At 38.5% G+C, this 14,823-nt stretch overlaps 3 protein-coding genes across 3 annotated transcripts in view; 2 read left to right on the forward strand and 1 right to left on the reverse strand.

Annotated features, from left to right (window-relative positions):
- The window catches only part of LOC109824640 (B3 domain-containing protein Os03g0120900-like), a 4,339-nt gene extending 3,716 nt beyond the window's left edge, over positions 1 to 623 (forward strand). The window contains exon 5 of the mRNA XM_020391272.1: positions 96 to 623. Coding sequence (XP_020246861.1) covers positions 96 to 383 — 288 coding nt within the window. The 3' untranslated portion in view covers positions 384 to 623. The remainder of the gene's footprint in view (positions 1 to 95) is intronic.
- LOC109823912 lies at positions 3,466 to 4,152 on the forward strand. The gene has a single exon (XM_020390360.1). It carries the CDS (start codon positions 3,479 to 3,481, stop codon positions 3,899 to 3,901), a length of 423 nt encoding a protein of 140 aa, XP_020245949.1. The 5' UTR covers positions 3,466 to 3,478; the 3' UTR covers positions 3,902 to 4,152.
- LOC109823911 (60S ribosomal protein L7a-1-like) lies at positions 4,595 to 9,067 on the reverse strand. Its single transcript, XM_020390359.1, has 7 exons — positions 8,930 to 9,067; positions 8,517 to 8,570; positions 8,241 to 8,442; positions 7,404 to 7,573; positions 5,255 to 5,383; positions 5,070 to 5,162; positions 4,595 to 4,984 (listed from the first exon to the last, which is right to left on the reverse strand). The coding sequence occupies exons 1-7, from the start codon at positions 8,930 to 8,932 to the stop codon at positions 4,853 to 4,855; spliced, it is 783 nt and encodes a 260-aa protein (XP_020245948.1). The 5' UTR covers positions 8,933 to 9,067; the 3' UTR covers positions 4,595 to 4,852.

The raw sequence follows: 14,823 nt of genomic DNA on the forward strand, positions 1-14,823 counted from the left end.
TGTTCTGTGAAATTTATCTTATTCCTTTATGAACATATAAAATGTTTCATTCATGAGTATAATATGTTACCCTTCATGTCTTCTTACATTTGCAGAAATTGCCTGTAAAATTGCCATCTCAGTTTGGAAGAGCGAAACACTCAAGAAAGATAATTCTGCTTCGTGATCCATCGATGAGACTCTGGCCGGTTCTCTACCATGAAGATACCAAGTTTGTGGGCTTCATCGGTGGTTGGGAGCATTTTTCCAGAGCAAACAAACTTCAAGAAGGGGATCACTGTGAGTTTGAAATAGCTGAGGGCTCAGAATCTACACTCCAGTTGTATTCCGTAAAAGCACGAGACCTTGTTCCACTCTCTTCATCAAAATGCACAGAAAAATGACATGCCAAAATTGCTTATAGGATCTAACTGCCAATATACTTCAAGTTAAAATTGATAGGGTCGTATGCATTCTGTTTATCTTAGAAATTTATGTTGGACACAAGGAGTATGAATACAGCTTGATGTTAATATTGATAGGGTCATATTCATTCAGTTTATCGTAGAAATTTATGTTAGACGCAAAGAGTCTGAATACAGCTTGAAGTAAAAGTTTCAAATTAAAAAAGTATTGAGTTGTGATGTTACCATCTTCTACTATTTCCTGAGCTATAATTATAAATGCAGAAGTGATCAGAAAATGGAAATACATGGTTTGTTCTGGAAATTTTCATCTGCTAGATTGTTTTCTAATCTCGAATATCGCTAATTTGCACTTACTCCCCCTTTAGTTTCATTATTGCAGATAGACCTCTTGGGTTAACTTCTTTTTGACTCTTTTACACTGGGTGAAGTTTTAGCAGATATTAAAAATGGTAGTACTTTTTCTTGAGTTTTACCTAAGATAGGCTCGATATTTGTCAAAATTTCACCGAAGGTAAAAGAGTCGACAAATTTAACCCTAGCTCTCTATCTTCAACAATGAAACTACTGGCATAGTAAGTTGAAAACAATAAACAGTTTTTTTTTTTTTTTTGTTAAGGTGAGTAAATAAATGAATCAAAACCATCCAAAATGATAAATAAATTTTCATCTGGATCGATTGTCAACTTCCAAGGTGGATGTGAAAGAGGATAGAAAAACCTCCTTAATTTTAATTAACCGAAACATTTGTTAAATTTCATTCTAGATCCTAAAAATTAGGACTAGCGGATCAATTAAATCTCCTTGGCTCAATTTGCTTTAGATAAACAACTTGATCACCAAGTAACACTAACTGAAATATGAAATAAATTATAACCATCCAATAAACAATAGACGAATTAAAAGCAGCGGTCTCTACACTAATTAACAAAGCTAATTATAGATACCCCCACTAATCCACCACCGTTTTTCTAACCCTAACATGAAGAGAACACCAAAGACACTATTATTGAAGAAGAAGGAGAGAAGAATCAATGACACTGTAACCATCAAAGTTTCACCATCACCACCACCACCACCACCATCATCCAAATCCAAGAAGAAATCCAAGGGCTCATACTAGCTGAGATCCTTCGACGTCACGCTTAACGACAGATTGATGTCGTGGCGGCCCGTTGACAGCGGCTGGCCGGAGTACGTTGCCGACTACCGCATGGGCCTGACCGTGACGGATTTTTTACACTGCTTTGTTGATTCAGATCAAGGATATGGTGATTATGGTACTTGGTCATATTGTTCTTGTGCAATGTGCGATGGCCCGGGCGTTTTCGGACGTCATGATGAAGATGGACAGACCGAATAAGACTCTCGGACCGATTTCTCATCGGACGTCGGTGAAGATGGTTGGACCGATATATCGTCGGACGTCTCATCGGTCGACTTTGGTGAATATGAAGTGGTCGATTGGTGAGGAAATATGCGTTGGTTCTGGTGCATTGTATAAATGGTGTATTATAACGAGAAACGATAGATGTTTTTTTAATACATCATTGATATGAATCATATGATGGATCAGAATGATTGTCATATATGATAATAGATTTAAATTGAAAGGGGCGCTATTGGTTTTGATTTTGTCTTGGGGTTTTTCTTTTTTTTAAATTTTCCATAAATAATGATTAGATCAAATTAACACCGAAGATAATCTATCTTGGGTGTTGGTCTTATAGGGTTGTTTGGTTGTTATTGAGATTGGATTGATATATGGCTTATTTTGTTTGCAAGTACTTTCAAGCTATAATTATTTCCAATTATTATTATTATTATTATGGCTTCTTCATCTTGTAAAAGTACGAGAACATGTTGGGTTTCATAATTTTCATTTCAACGTTAAGGTGATGTCTTTCTTTGTAGCTTGTTGCTTGATGTTGATGTTTTGAAATAAAATAAAGGTGAAGAAATTTTTATTAATCTTATCGATTATGGAAAAAGGGCCAATATCCTATAGGTGTACACTTCTTAATAAAGTAAATAGGCTAAAGAGCACTTAAATACCTTGTAGTTCCACACTATTAGCACTTATACACCCTCAATTGTATTTCATAGCATTTATATATCCTTAGTTGGTCAAAATTGGCATGTTGATATCCTATGTTTTGCAAACGTGACAATTTTTGTTTAAAAGTTCTCATATAATATTTATATGCTATTATTATAGTTATTTCTCCATTAATTTTGTTGAATTCATTGTTAAATCTTTTCAAATTCTATTTTGGAAATAAAATTATGATGCATTTAAAATTATAATTTGGGTTGGTTTAATAGTAATTTAACAAATATTGATGGTTAGGAAGCTCCAAAATTAACATATGAATGTTACATGGGAACTTTCGAATAAAAATTTTCATATTTGCAAAATATAAGGTATTAAAGTGCCAATTTTGACCAATTAAGGGTATATAAATGCTACAAAGTACAACTGAGGGTATATAAGTGCTAAAATGAGTGAAACTATATGGTATTTAAGTGCTATTTAGCGGAATAAATAATATGAGATATTTCTACAGCTACTTGTGTGACAAAGTCTAATAACTTAGCACAGAGCATAAGCGCAAAGAACAATTACAATCTTTTATTCTTATTATCTTCTCACGTCTGCTAAAAGGATTTCTTTTTATGCATATTCAACTTTAGAATCATAAATAAACCATAGTCAACTTTAGAATCATAAATAAATCATTTTTTTTTTGTAAATCCGCTTTAAATGTGTGACATATAGAACTTGAGATTGCCCTCTTTCACTGCGCAAAACTCCAAAATTATGATAAGGATTGTAGTTTTATTAGCGCTGACAAAATCGGCGATAGTCATAACTCATCATCAGCACTAGATTAGCTAGGTCAAAGTTGACTTCATTAGTCAAACTAAAAAACTAGAATGCCTTGCTCCCCAAGGATAATGACCTGGCAGCCAACACGATGCCCTCCTCACCAAGAAACCTACATCCATATAAACGTCTGGGCGTTGGTTTTATCCCCTCAAGCCACTCTTTCTGCCCACGAAGCCCAAAAAAAATGAGGAGGGAAGGCAAGCAACATGGGCTCGTGCGGACCCACGTTATTCTGCCATGGGCCGTTAACAGCCCAAGGTCCAATTCCAGAGTGGTGAACAAGCTCGAAGGCCCACCAACCGCCGGCGCTTTTACCAGGGTGTCCTCCAAGCCCACCAACCACTCGAAGTTCACGGGCAGCAACGGCTGCAGCAGGGACAAGCCCAAGCCCAAGAATAAGTCCAATGGGCCCAAAAAGCTGGGCCCCAGATCGGACGGGTTCGATGAGGTTCTTAATGGCCCAAGGTTTGGAAATGGCAATAAAGTATCGGCCCATGATGATGAGTTGTGGTGTCATGAAAATGAAGAGATTTTAGAAGATGAGGTGATGAACGGACGCATAAGTGATTGTGATGCTGATGGTTGCTCAGATTGGTTGCTTGTGTAGAACTTAGGATCTCTGCATGAATATGACGAAACTATGTCCTTTTTCTTTTCTTTTTTTTCTTTTTTTCTTTTTTGTGTTTTTGTGAGAAAATAAGTATGTTTTATGTCGCTACTGAGAACAAGGTTCATTTGGCAGCGGAAACGATAGGATGCATCGTATATGTAACGAAAAACAACAAAGTCTTTTTCCGAAATTTTTAAGTCCGTCTATATAAATGTTTTTCTTATACTCAATAGTTTTATTATGGATCATCTCCCATGCTAAGTTAACTATCATCATATACTTCTTTTCAAATTCATAACCAGATTCTTTTCGAATTCATCTATACTATACACTTCTTTGCTTTTTAAGTACATTCTATTCACAATAAGTGCAACCTCTCAAGTTATTATAAATACATTCATAAGATCAACTTAGCATTTCTAGTCTCAGCTATGCTTGATCTTTTCGCTGTTTTTAAGTTGCCCAACATTCTAATCCATAGGTCACCATGTTATAGTTGTCCTGTAGAGTTTTTTGTATAGCATAGTCACACGCGATCTTTTGCAATAAAAAACACGAAGAACAGATTTTTCGAAACCCTCGAAGGAAAGTTGAGAAGGTGAATCCGTGAATTTGCTTTGCACGGAAACAAGAAACACCACCATATCCTAATGAATCGAATGGCGTTGCAAAGATTGTGCCAGTTACAGATAAAAACAGAGAGCCAGGTAAGGAACAATACAAGCGTCCGAGGACCAACGTTGGGAGATTTAAATAATTCTGCCGCTGAGAAACAAATTGTTGCAACAGGAACAATGTTGGCAAATTTAAACAATTCTGAGGCTACAAAGCTCATCATACACCCAAAAATAAAAAAAAGTAACCTAAACCACAAAGCTTAAGGACTATCTTTGTGAAACTGGAGCAATGACTGATCAAAGACTGCTCAAAGTTGTTGGAAGGCAGAACCTAAGTCATCCTCTGAGCAGCTTCCTTTGCCATCAGCCTTTCCCTCGCCTTGGTTTTGGCCTGTGATTTTGACCCCATAATTCCACCACCCCACTTCTTTCTGATCTCGTCGAACTTGTCATTAAAGTTTGCCTGGCAAATTGAACACGATTGCGATCAGGTACAAGTTATGAAATAGAATGAATTTTTTTGAAAACATATGGTTTCATATATTGACCTTGATAGCTTCCAAGATTTTGCTGAATTCCAACTTGTCCTCGTTCTTCACGGTGGTCAAGCACAGCACAGAAGCAGTTTTCTTATGCACAATCTACCAACATAGGAAATGTAAAAGTGGTAAGTCTGATCAGCTTGGACTGCCGCCCATTACGGTAAACATTGAATGAAGGGCGAACAACTTACAGATCCAAGTCGAGCTTTTCCCTTCACAATGCAGTAAGGTATCTCCATTTTCCTGCAAAGAGCAGGAAGCCATACGACCAGCTCAATCGGGTCCACATCATGGGCAATGACGACCAGTTGTGCCTTGTTCTGGAATGCAAAAGCAAAGAGAATTTATAAATTAAGAGGAAAGCAATGACGGGAGGGGAGTTCAAGTAGTCAGAGTGTGACATAGGTTGTAGCAGAAAGCCTAGATTGACTGAACGCTGTACAACAGAAATGATCGAGTTCTTACGAAATGGATGTCAAAGTAACACAATAAACAAATTCAACTATGACCGTAACAAAGCAATGGGGTTGTGACTACTCAAAAACCCAGTTCAATTGGGCTAGAGATTCTGACTCTTTATTCTGAATACAGATAACATAAGTGATTGGATAATATAGATTATAGACTGAAAGGATCCATTTTGTCGTTGGATAAGATAAGAGACCTTGAGGATGCAAGACCAAACGATCCAATCACTCAGCGAGTCAGTATAATTCTAAATGTTTTGGTTTTGTAGCTAATCAATTTTTTCTTTTCAATTCACATTTGTCCTCAAAGAGTTGATCGCTAGTGTCTTATAGATACTATGAAAGATAAATAAAACAGAAGAGTATGAGCAAGAGGCTTTACTACTTTCTATTCAAATAAAAGTGATACGACATAAAAAATTACAAACAGAAATGAATTCAAGAAATCTGAAATCCAATAAGATATCTAATAATATATGTAATATGGTTTGGCTATTGATTGTTGACTGGCCCAACAGGATATAGGTCTTACAATATCATAGATTTGCATGTGGATCTTACACAATAGCAACCCAATCCAGTAGAATATGACAGAGCCTATATGAGAAAGAATGCCACATTATACCGGGCTAGTTAGCCCCAATGTTACATTAAACGTTGGGCGTTTCTAGGCATCGGACTTGGCGCCCAACGCTTAGTCACCTAGGCGGACGCCTAAACGGTTTCTGGGCATTTTTTTTCTTTTTTATTTTTTTAATTGTGATACTTGAAAATAAATATATATGTACTCAATCAAAGATGCATAAATACTAAAATACCAACACTATTAACTAAATTGCTTGGTTTACCAATTACAATAGCTCTTTGTATGTTTATACTTCTCAACTCAAATTATAAGTTCATCTCAACTCAAATTACAATATGTATTAAATTCATATAAATTTTCAAAAAAAAGATAGCAATTTTAGTTCCTCAATAAATCATGCATACTTAGATACTAAATAGCCAAAATAATAATTAACAAGGCTAGAGCCTAAGATGTTTTTTTTTATTTTTAATTACAATAATTGATAGTGAATGTCAATGTTATAGAAAGCTTAGATACCGAACTGGTGTCTAGACGGATTTCTTTCTTCATTTAAGTGGTGGTCGATAAGGTTTTGTGTACAATACATAAAATCACAATCAAGACCTACAGGGTGCAATCCACGTAAGTAGGCAATGCTCCCCTAAATGCTCGTAAAATCTAGGTGGGCAGCCTAAATACAGCCTAGGCGCTAGTTAGGTGGCCTAGGTACCGCCTAGGCCTAGGCGAACGCCTAAGCGGACTAGGCAGAGGTTTTTTAAAACAGTGGTTAGCCCTATAATTTTTATTGTCAGTTACACCCATATGACTTATATTTTATCATAAGGTGCTTTGTGTTTACATAGATATTTACTTTAACATAGAGCAGACCCTAGATATTTGCTTTAACATAGAGCAGACCCAATCAAATAGGATAAATATCAAGGCTGAAGGCTAGATTGTCTTTTCCTTTTTTCATGGTTCAAGGAAAGCTTTTATTTGATAGGAAGCAGTGCAATCATAATCTTCTAAACCGTGATTTCAATTGTTTCAAACAATGACATCGAAGGTTCTTTGGACAGACTTAACACTTGTTAAAGCATGTTATACATGTCTATGCATAACTTATAAACAAGTAAGCAAGTTTCATAGTGGTCATATTAATTAATGAAGTGGTTCTAGTATTGGGGAATGAAAGAAATAACTACTGTCAAACTTACTGTAAGATATTGGATTCCAACAAAATGTTTAGAAAACATTCTTCCATTAGAAACTTCTAATTGGTATCGAGGTGCAAGTGGCCTATACCTGTTCAATAAGGTAAGTGACGTGATTAAGCCCGTATTTAACCACAATAGGTTTCTTAGCTTCAACTGTTTTCCCTTCGGTCTCAGCCTGTGCCCTCTTCAAAAGCCTTTCCTTCTTTGCAGCTTTGTCTTCAGGCCTATACTTCAGGAGCATCTTGAAGAGGCTTGTCGCTGCAGAATAAAATTCAGCTCAGGCACTAACAATATATGAAAAGAAGCGCTGAAGTAAATGCATTATGAAAGAATCCACAGCAGACAGACTACAGACAAAAGTTTTAACTCAGTTACAATTGGAATCACTATAAATACTAAAGAAATTACAATAAAACATAGCAGTGAATGACTAGCATGAACACATACCCGAGAAAGCTAGAGCAACATGCAGAAACATTTGTGTACAATTCTTGGTAATACTATTTTATATGGATTTTATCAGAAAGCTAAATTGAGAAGCTAATACATAACAAACATGATAGCTTTTTTCCCCCTTAAAAGAAAAAAACAAGAGAGCTTGCAAGACAAACATTGTCATTTTAGAAACGTGCATTAACAATTATGTTGGTTTAAAGAAAAAGGCCTTCTAAACTGCTACATAGTGAATGAAAGTTGTGTACTCAGGAAACTCATGGGACTCACTATTTACAAAGAAAATATCTGACATAATAAAATATAATCACTGTAAATACACTTACAATAGACCAAATTGATAACCTAATACATAAAGGCAGCCAGGGTATAACACCTATATATAATGTAATACAACAATGTGAAGCGATTCAGATCACAAGCTTTAAAACATACAAATCTGCAAAGAACGAGGACTATGATCAAATTTTACCGAGATTCTTGTCCAAAGTCTTAGTGAACTGATTCAAAGCCGGCGGCACCTTCAACCTCTGCTTAAGAATCCTCCTCTGCCTCTGGATACGAACCACCTTCGGCCATTTCACAAACCGATGAAGATCCCTCTTCGGAGGCAAAGCTCCTCCAATCCCAAACTGCTTCGGCCTCTTCTCAAACAAAGGGTTAACAACCTTCTCCTGCAAAAGCAAACCACTGTCAAACACAATGTAGCAAGACACAGAGACTAAAATCATCGTCATTCGTAATTTACCGGCTTCTTCTTCGTTTGACCGGCGGGCTTAACAGCTACTCCTCTTTTTGGCGCCTGTTACATTAAAACATAAACCCATCAACAAAAAATGAAAATCACAATCTACCCATCTAAAATATCACATAATTATGCAACAAATCTCTCTAAAATTGCAATCGGGTTCCAAGCTTAGGTTGATTATAGCTGCATTTTAGACAAAAAAAAATCAAGGCTTTTCAGTTAATTTCAAAGTATATCCCCTTAAAATATCTAAAAACATCGAAAAGGTAGGAACTTGCACTGGAGATTTGCAGTAACTGAAATGAAACCATAGATCCAAAAGGAATGAACTGGATCAAATTATGAGAGCTAAAATAACCGAATAATGCCAAATGAAATCAAAGGGTTAAATCTGAGAACGGAGAGGAGATTACCATTGTTGCTGGGGCCGGAGCTGGATCGAGCTAGGGTTAGGGTTACAGATCGGGGTTAGGGTTTTAGAACGGCGATCAAATTGCTGTTTTTATATGGGCATGTGTAAAGTGAGAATATTACGTTAATACCCTTCAAGTGGAAAAGATTTACTTGCATACCCTTTTTGTATATTTCTTTTAAGATCCGACCCGGAGCGGGATTGGGTTCGAATCCAAATGCGGTCAACGAACGGGTCGGTAGCTCATCGGATGAGGCCAAATGCTTGTTTGGAGGTCAAGCTAAATACTGTTAGGCCTAGTTTGGTACGCTGGATTCTTCGCAATTAACTAAAGTTATGTACGAGATGGTCCGGAGCTCCTAATTTTATAGCAAATTTTATCAGAAACATTGAAACTTTTCCTTTCTTGACGGACGAGACATCTGGATAATTATCGGGAATTAAGGTCTACTTCAAATCCATCTTGATTTCAAGAACGCCGATTGTGTATTTGAATCTGGGACCATTACGCAGGGAACATATTCACCTAATATATTATCATCCTTCCTCTGGTAAAGGTAAAGGAAGAAGAAGGGGAGAACAATGAAAAGGGTAGGCTCAATGGTTTGATATTTGTTAAATTGGACATACACCCCCAACTTGCGTTTTCTAAACGTATGTTGATTGTTGGAGCTTGAGTAGGCTAACCCCTTTCCTCAGTAGCGTACACGACTACACTTTATAGTATCACCAATTATTTTATGTGACTAACTTAACCATGATCCTTCCTCATCCAGTCATCCTGATCTTAGTTTTATAGAAAGCTTCTTCCTTTTGGCATTAGGAACTTGAATCATCATCATTCTACAAACCAGTTGAAGCGTTAGAAAACTAGCTTCAATAAAAATGATTCACCTCTTAGGTCTTCTATTCTTGAAATTAACCCTTTGTGCTATTATATTATACCACTTATTACCTTTTAAGTTTGATAATGGTAGACATAACCTTTTGAAATTGAACAAAATGTTGTCATAGTGCTGCACCCCTCGCCTCCATTGGGTGGCGTGTTGCTCGGGTCCAACTATTCACACTCCCAAACAGTAACTCTGGGGGTGTGTGAGGACTAAATTGCCCTTCTCCCAAATCAAAACAGGCCAAGTCCATTCCATAATCACCCTCAACATCAAAAGGGCATTTTCGGCAATCCAACTCCCAAAATTACTGTTTGGGAGTGGATATAGCAAACATGGTGTTGCTCCCCTATGAGATTTGTTGCGGAGACAGTGGTGTAGCTAGTCAAGGCTTGCCCTGAGCAATTGCCCAGGGCAAGATAGTGGCCGAAGGCTACACCGATGCTGCAAACGGGTCTCCGCCTGCAACCTCCCCTCCCCTGCTTGCTCTCGGAGGCGCTGGCAGTGCCAGCATCGGTGTGGCCTTCGGCAACGCAACACTGCTCGCACTCCCTGCGCCGTCCAAAAATCCCACCGTCACCCCGTTAGGAGGCTGACTGTACATTCCATCAAATAACAGAAGGTTGAATCCGCCGCCGAGAACAACTCTGTGGACATACTCGTAGACCACCTTTATTTTTGACCCAGGGCAAAAAATAATTCTGGCTACGCCACTGGGCGGAGATGACGAGGGGTGAGGAAGGGAGAGATCAGATTGTGTGATAGCACAGAGCCTCTACCTCACTTCTCTCTAATGACATTCAGTTTTTACTAGTTTATCTGTCGATATCAAACATAAGAGCTAATAAGTGACACAACGCTACTGAAAACAAAAAGGTCTATTTGGAACCAACCAATAAACAATGGAAGGCCAATCAAATTCAGAACCAACACATGTTTTTCATATGAGATCAACACACTAAAACTTGTTGAAATTTACCCATCTTAGCAAACACACTTCCTTCTTTCTTTCGCATCTAAAACTTTAAAGTATATCCGGAGTCAAAATTGGCCAGCCCACCTCCCTCACCAAGCTGACTACTCTGTCCAATTACACAAAAGACCAGCAAACACAATCCTTATTTTATCTCGTATACATACTTGCAAGCAAAGGTAACAAGCAAAAACAAGCAAACATCACAAAAATACCAACACCTATCCATTTCATCATCCATTGAAAGCAACAAATTACTCAAGAACCAAAACATGAAGAGAGAAGGAAGGCAACATGGTACGGTGAGGATCACCAAGACAACCACCACAGCCTCCTCCTCTGACGCCGCCTGCACGAAGGCCCACCGGAAGCCCACGGGCCACTCGAAGCCCGCGGGCAAGTGCAAGAGAGCCCGTTGCGTTCGGTGCCATTCAAGCCCGGCGAGCAAGTCAAGACACAAAGCCAAGGGGACATACAAGCTCAAGTGCAGCGACGTTGCGCTCAACCATCGCCTTGTTTCGTGGCGAGTTGTGGACGATAGAGATGAAATTTCGGCCAAGTGTTCAGGTGCATCGGCTAGCGCTAGCGGGATGTTGGATGCTTTGTTGATGGGTAGTTGTTCCGGTGAAAGATATGATGATGATGACGATTATGATGATCATGGAGAATCCATGGATATCGACGAAGAAAACATTGATATTGACGACGAGGATGAGGAGGAGGAGGAGGAGGATATGGAATTTTGTGAAGTCGGATTTGTTTGGGAGTACGAGGATGAAGAAGGATGGTGTGTTGTTGACGAGATGTGAGAGTTTGGTTCCTCAATCTCTGGTAATTAATCTCTCTGGTTTATGATTGATACTTGTATATCTCAAGAACAAATGGGAAATTTAATCATGAAATTGTTTTGTTTCTTTGAATATAGTGGTCCAATTGCAGTGATTTATGTAATTTATGATGAAGATATAACACAAGTCTGATGAGTTTTACCCTATTCTGTTCACTATTTACATGATATCATTATGGATTTTACTAAGGAATTTTTCTTCTTGAAATCTGATATACTTTTATTATTTAGATATCTAGATAATTAATATCGAGATTTGATTTGTGAGTTGTAGAGATTCTCTATAATATAAAAATACTTTTATTTGTAAGATCCACTGAGATAAGCCAATAGTTTAGTCTTCCTAACTAAATGTAGATGTTCTCTATGATCAAGATTGTAGAGAATCCCAACCCTTTCACTTATCAATCTGCTACTTTCCTGAAAAATTGGAGACAAAGGAGAAACTACAAAGTCATCTACAACCGATACTTTGCTTTGTAATTAATATCTTGCAATCATCGACTTCGACGCATAAATCTCCTCGAGCCTTTCCCACAGTCCTCTTGGTATGGTCTCTTGCATAACATTGTACTTGATCTCGGGGGCGAGTGCCAAACGAATTATGCTAACCGCCCTCTTTTGCATAGAACTCCATTCAGCATCCTTCAATCCTTCAGGTTTCTTATCGAATTATGCTAACCGCCCTCTTTTGCATAGAACTCCATTCAGCATCCTTCAATCCTTCAGGTTTCTTATCCTCTAAAGCTTGAATAGAACTCCATTCAGCATCCTTCAATCCTTCAGGTTTCTTATCCTCTAAAGCTTGATCAACACCCTGCTGCACAAGAATATCTCGAATCGTGCACTGCCATACTATAAAATTTATCTTGTCATTAAATAGCGGAATATCAAACTTCAGACCCGAAGAAATCATCATCCTCTAACCGCAATTAAAATTTAAATCAGTCACTGTAGAGATTGAATTTGATAAAATCGACGTCAAAAACGAACTCAACATGTCGAAAAACCCTAGGAACGACTCCTGGATCACCAAAATCCGCCTCCAAATCCTCGATCAAAAGACAAATCAACCTCAACCATTGGATCTGCGTGAACAATACCCGCTACAGTATTCCTGCTACAGTGTCATCGCTACAATAACCTTTTTCTCGATGTCGACCACCGTGCTTTGACCGCTGACACCTTCACGAATTGCGCACCGATCAAACCTCTACGAACCGTCGAACCCCACTCTGATACCACTTGTAGGGATTTTTAGATCTCGAAAAAAAACCCTGAAAAACCACCAAACACAGCAAATAAAATTACATAAGATTTAACGTGGAAAACTCTCGACAGGGAAAAACCACAGGATCAAATCAATCCACTATCACCTTCAAATTATAATCTTTTGCACGGACAAAGACTGCCAAACTCTCTCTCTCTCTCTCTTTCTCTCTACACTTCTTCTTCTTAGTTTTTCCTCTAACAATAGAAGGACATATATAGGGAAACCAAAACTCTATCTCTAGCCTAACTTCCTAATTATTTTCCTCTAACAATAGAAGGACATATATAGGGAAACCAAAACTCTATCTCTAGCCTAACTTCCTAATTAGAATAAGATTCAAACTCCTAATCATGATGAAACCTAAACTCCTAAGCATGATAGATCTCTAACCCTATCTAATTCTTATGAGCTTATACAAAGAATTAAAAACACTATACTAAATTGGAGTTTGAGTTGATACCCAACACATACAAGCTCAGGTGCACAAACGTCGCATTGAACCATCTGTTGTGCGCAGCGGAAATTTCGACAGCACCTCTGGTGCACAACAAGAGAGTAAGATCACAACTAAATCATTGTTTCACAAAGAAAACAAGAATCAAAAGTAATATATCTCAACAAAGTGGGATATACACTCTTCCTCTCATCAGTTCTAGGACTGACTTGTCGAGGGAACCTAACAAGCTATTACAAATCACAGCAAGACAATTATTTTACGTGGTTCGGCAAGTTGCCTACGTTTACGAGGCAAGGAGGGGGGAGATCTACTATTAGAGAGAAAGAGAATACAAATAAGGTTTACAATCACACAAAGTTGTAGGCGTCAAAAAATGCTTACAGACGTTCAAACACCACTCAAGATAACATTGAAGAACATTATACACGTTATCTGATGATTATTTAAAGTCCACGTGGCGGCGTATCAGAAATAGAACGTGTGCTGACGTGGAAAAGCAGTTAAACCACGAAAAAGGTGGTTAAAGGTCGTGGGAGAACTGTTTCAAACACGTATGCAGTGTCGACTGCCGCGCCCTTTAGCCGCGGCAGTGTCGACTGCCGCGCTCTTTGGCCGCGACAGTGTCAACTGTCGCGCCCTTTAGCCGCGACATCATCAGCTGCCGCGCCTAAAGAGACAGTTATTGACCGGCTATTTCTTCAGTTATCGTCTAAGGAGGCTATAAATACCCCCCTATGGCCATCATTGACAGGGGCTGAGCATTTTCCAGAGAGATTAGAGCAGAGAGCCTTGAAGGGGGGTTGATCATTTTGAGCACTTCAGAGCAATCCAGAGCAGAGAGAGAGCAGAGGTGCTGATCTTACGGCCAATCCTTGATAATCAGGCTTTGACTTGATTTCAAGAAGAACGACTATCTTACCTTGATAAGATATCGTTTCAAGTTCTCACTTCGATAAAGAAGGAAGAATCATTAAACCCCTCACGGTTCAATCAGAATCTGTGATTTGGTGGTCCACGAGTCAAAGCGCTCCCGGCACAGGCAAAGATCCCACGCAAGCAGCGATCCAAACAACGATCCTGCGTTTGTTTCTAAAGAGTTGTAATTTTTATTTTGTTGTGTAAAAGAAGTCTTATAAAAAGGCTATTTCTTTTGAATTTATTGTAATCGACTGAAGATATAATGAATTCCACAGCACAACCAACTTTTGACACAAACAAGCTGGCGACCACAGTGGGAGCCAACGGTCGCGCTGCCGAGACCGTCGTGTCGCAGCCGATCAAGATCCCGGTTGAATCCATGGTCGAATACGAATTCGACCAAACCAAGTTTGAGGAATATCTCTCATCATCCTCTTCAAGATCTTCATTGTCTCGCAAGTATAAGAGGATCTCACAATGACAAATCCGTCGCCAAAAGTCCAAAATCCGTCGCTAAAAGTTTTAGCGACGGAAAAA

This window comes from Asparagus officinalis, chromosome 9, assembly GCF_001876935.1.
Source record: "Asparagus officinalis chromosome 9, Aspof.V1, whole genome shotgun sequence".
NCBI lineage: Eukaryota > Viridiplantae > Streptophyta > Magnoliopsida > Asparagales > Asparagaceae > Asparagus > Asparagus officinalis.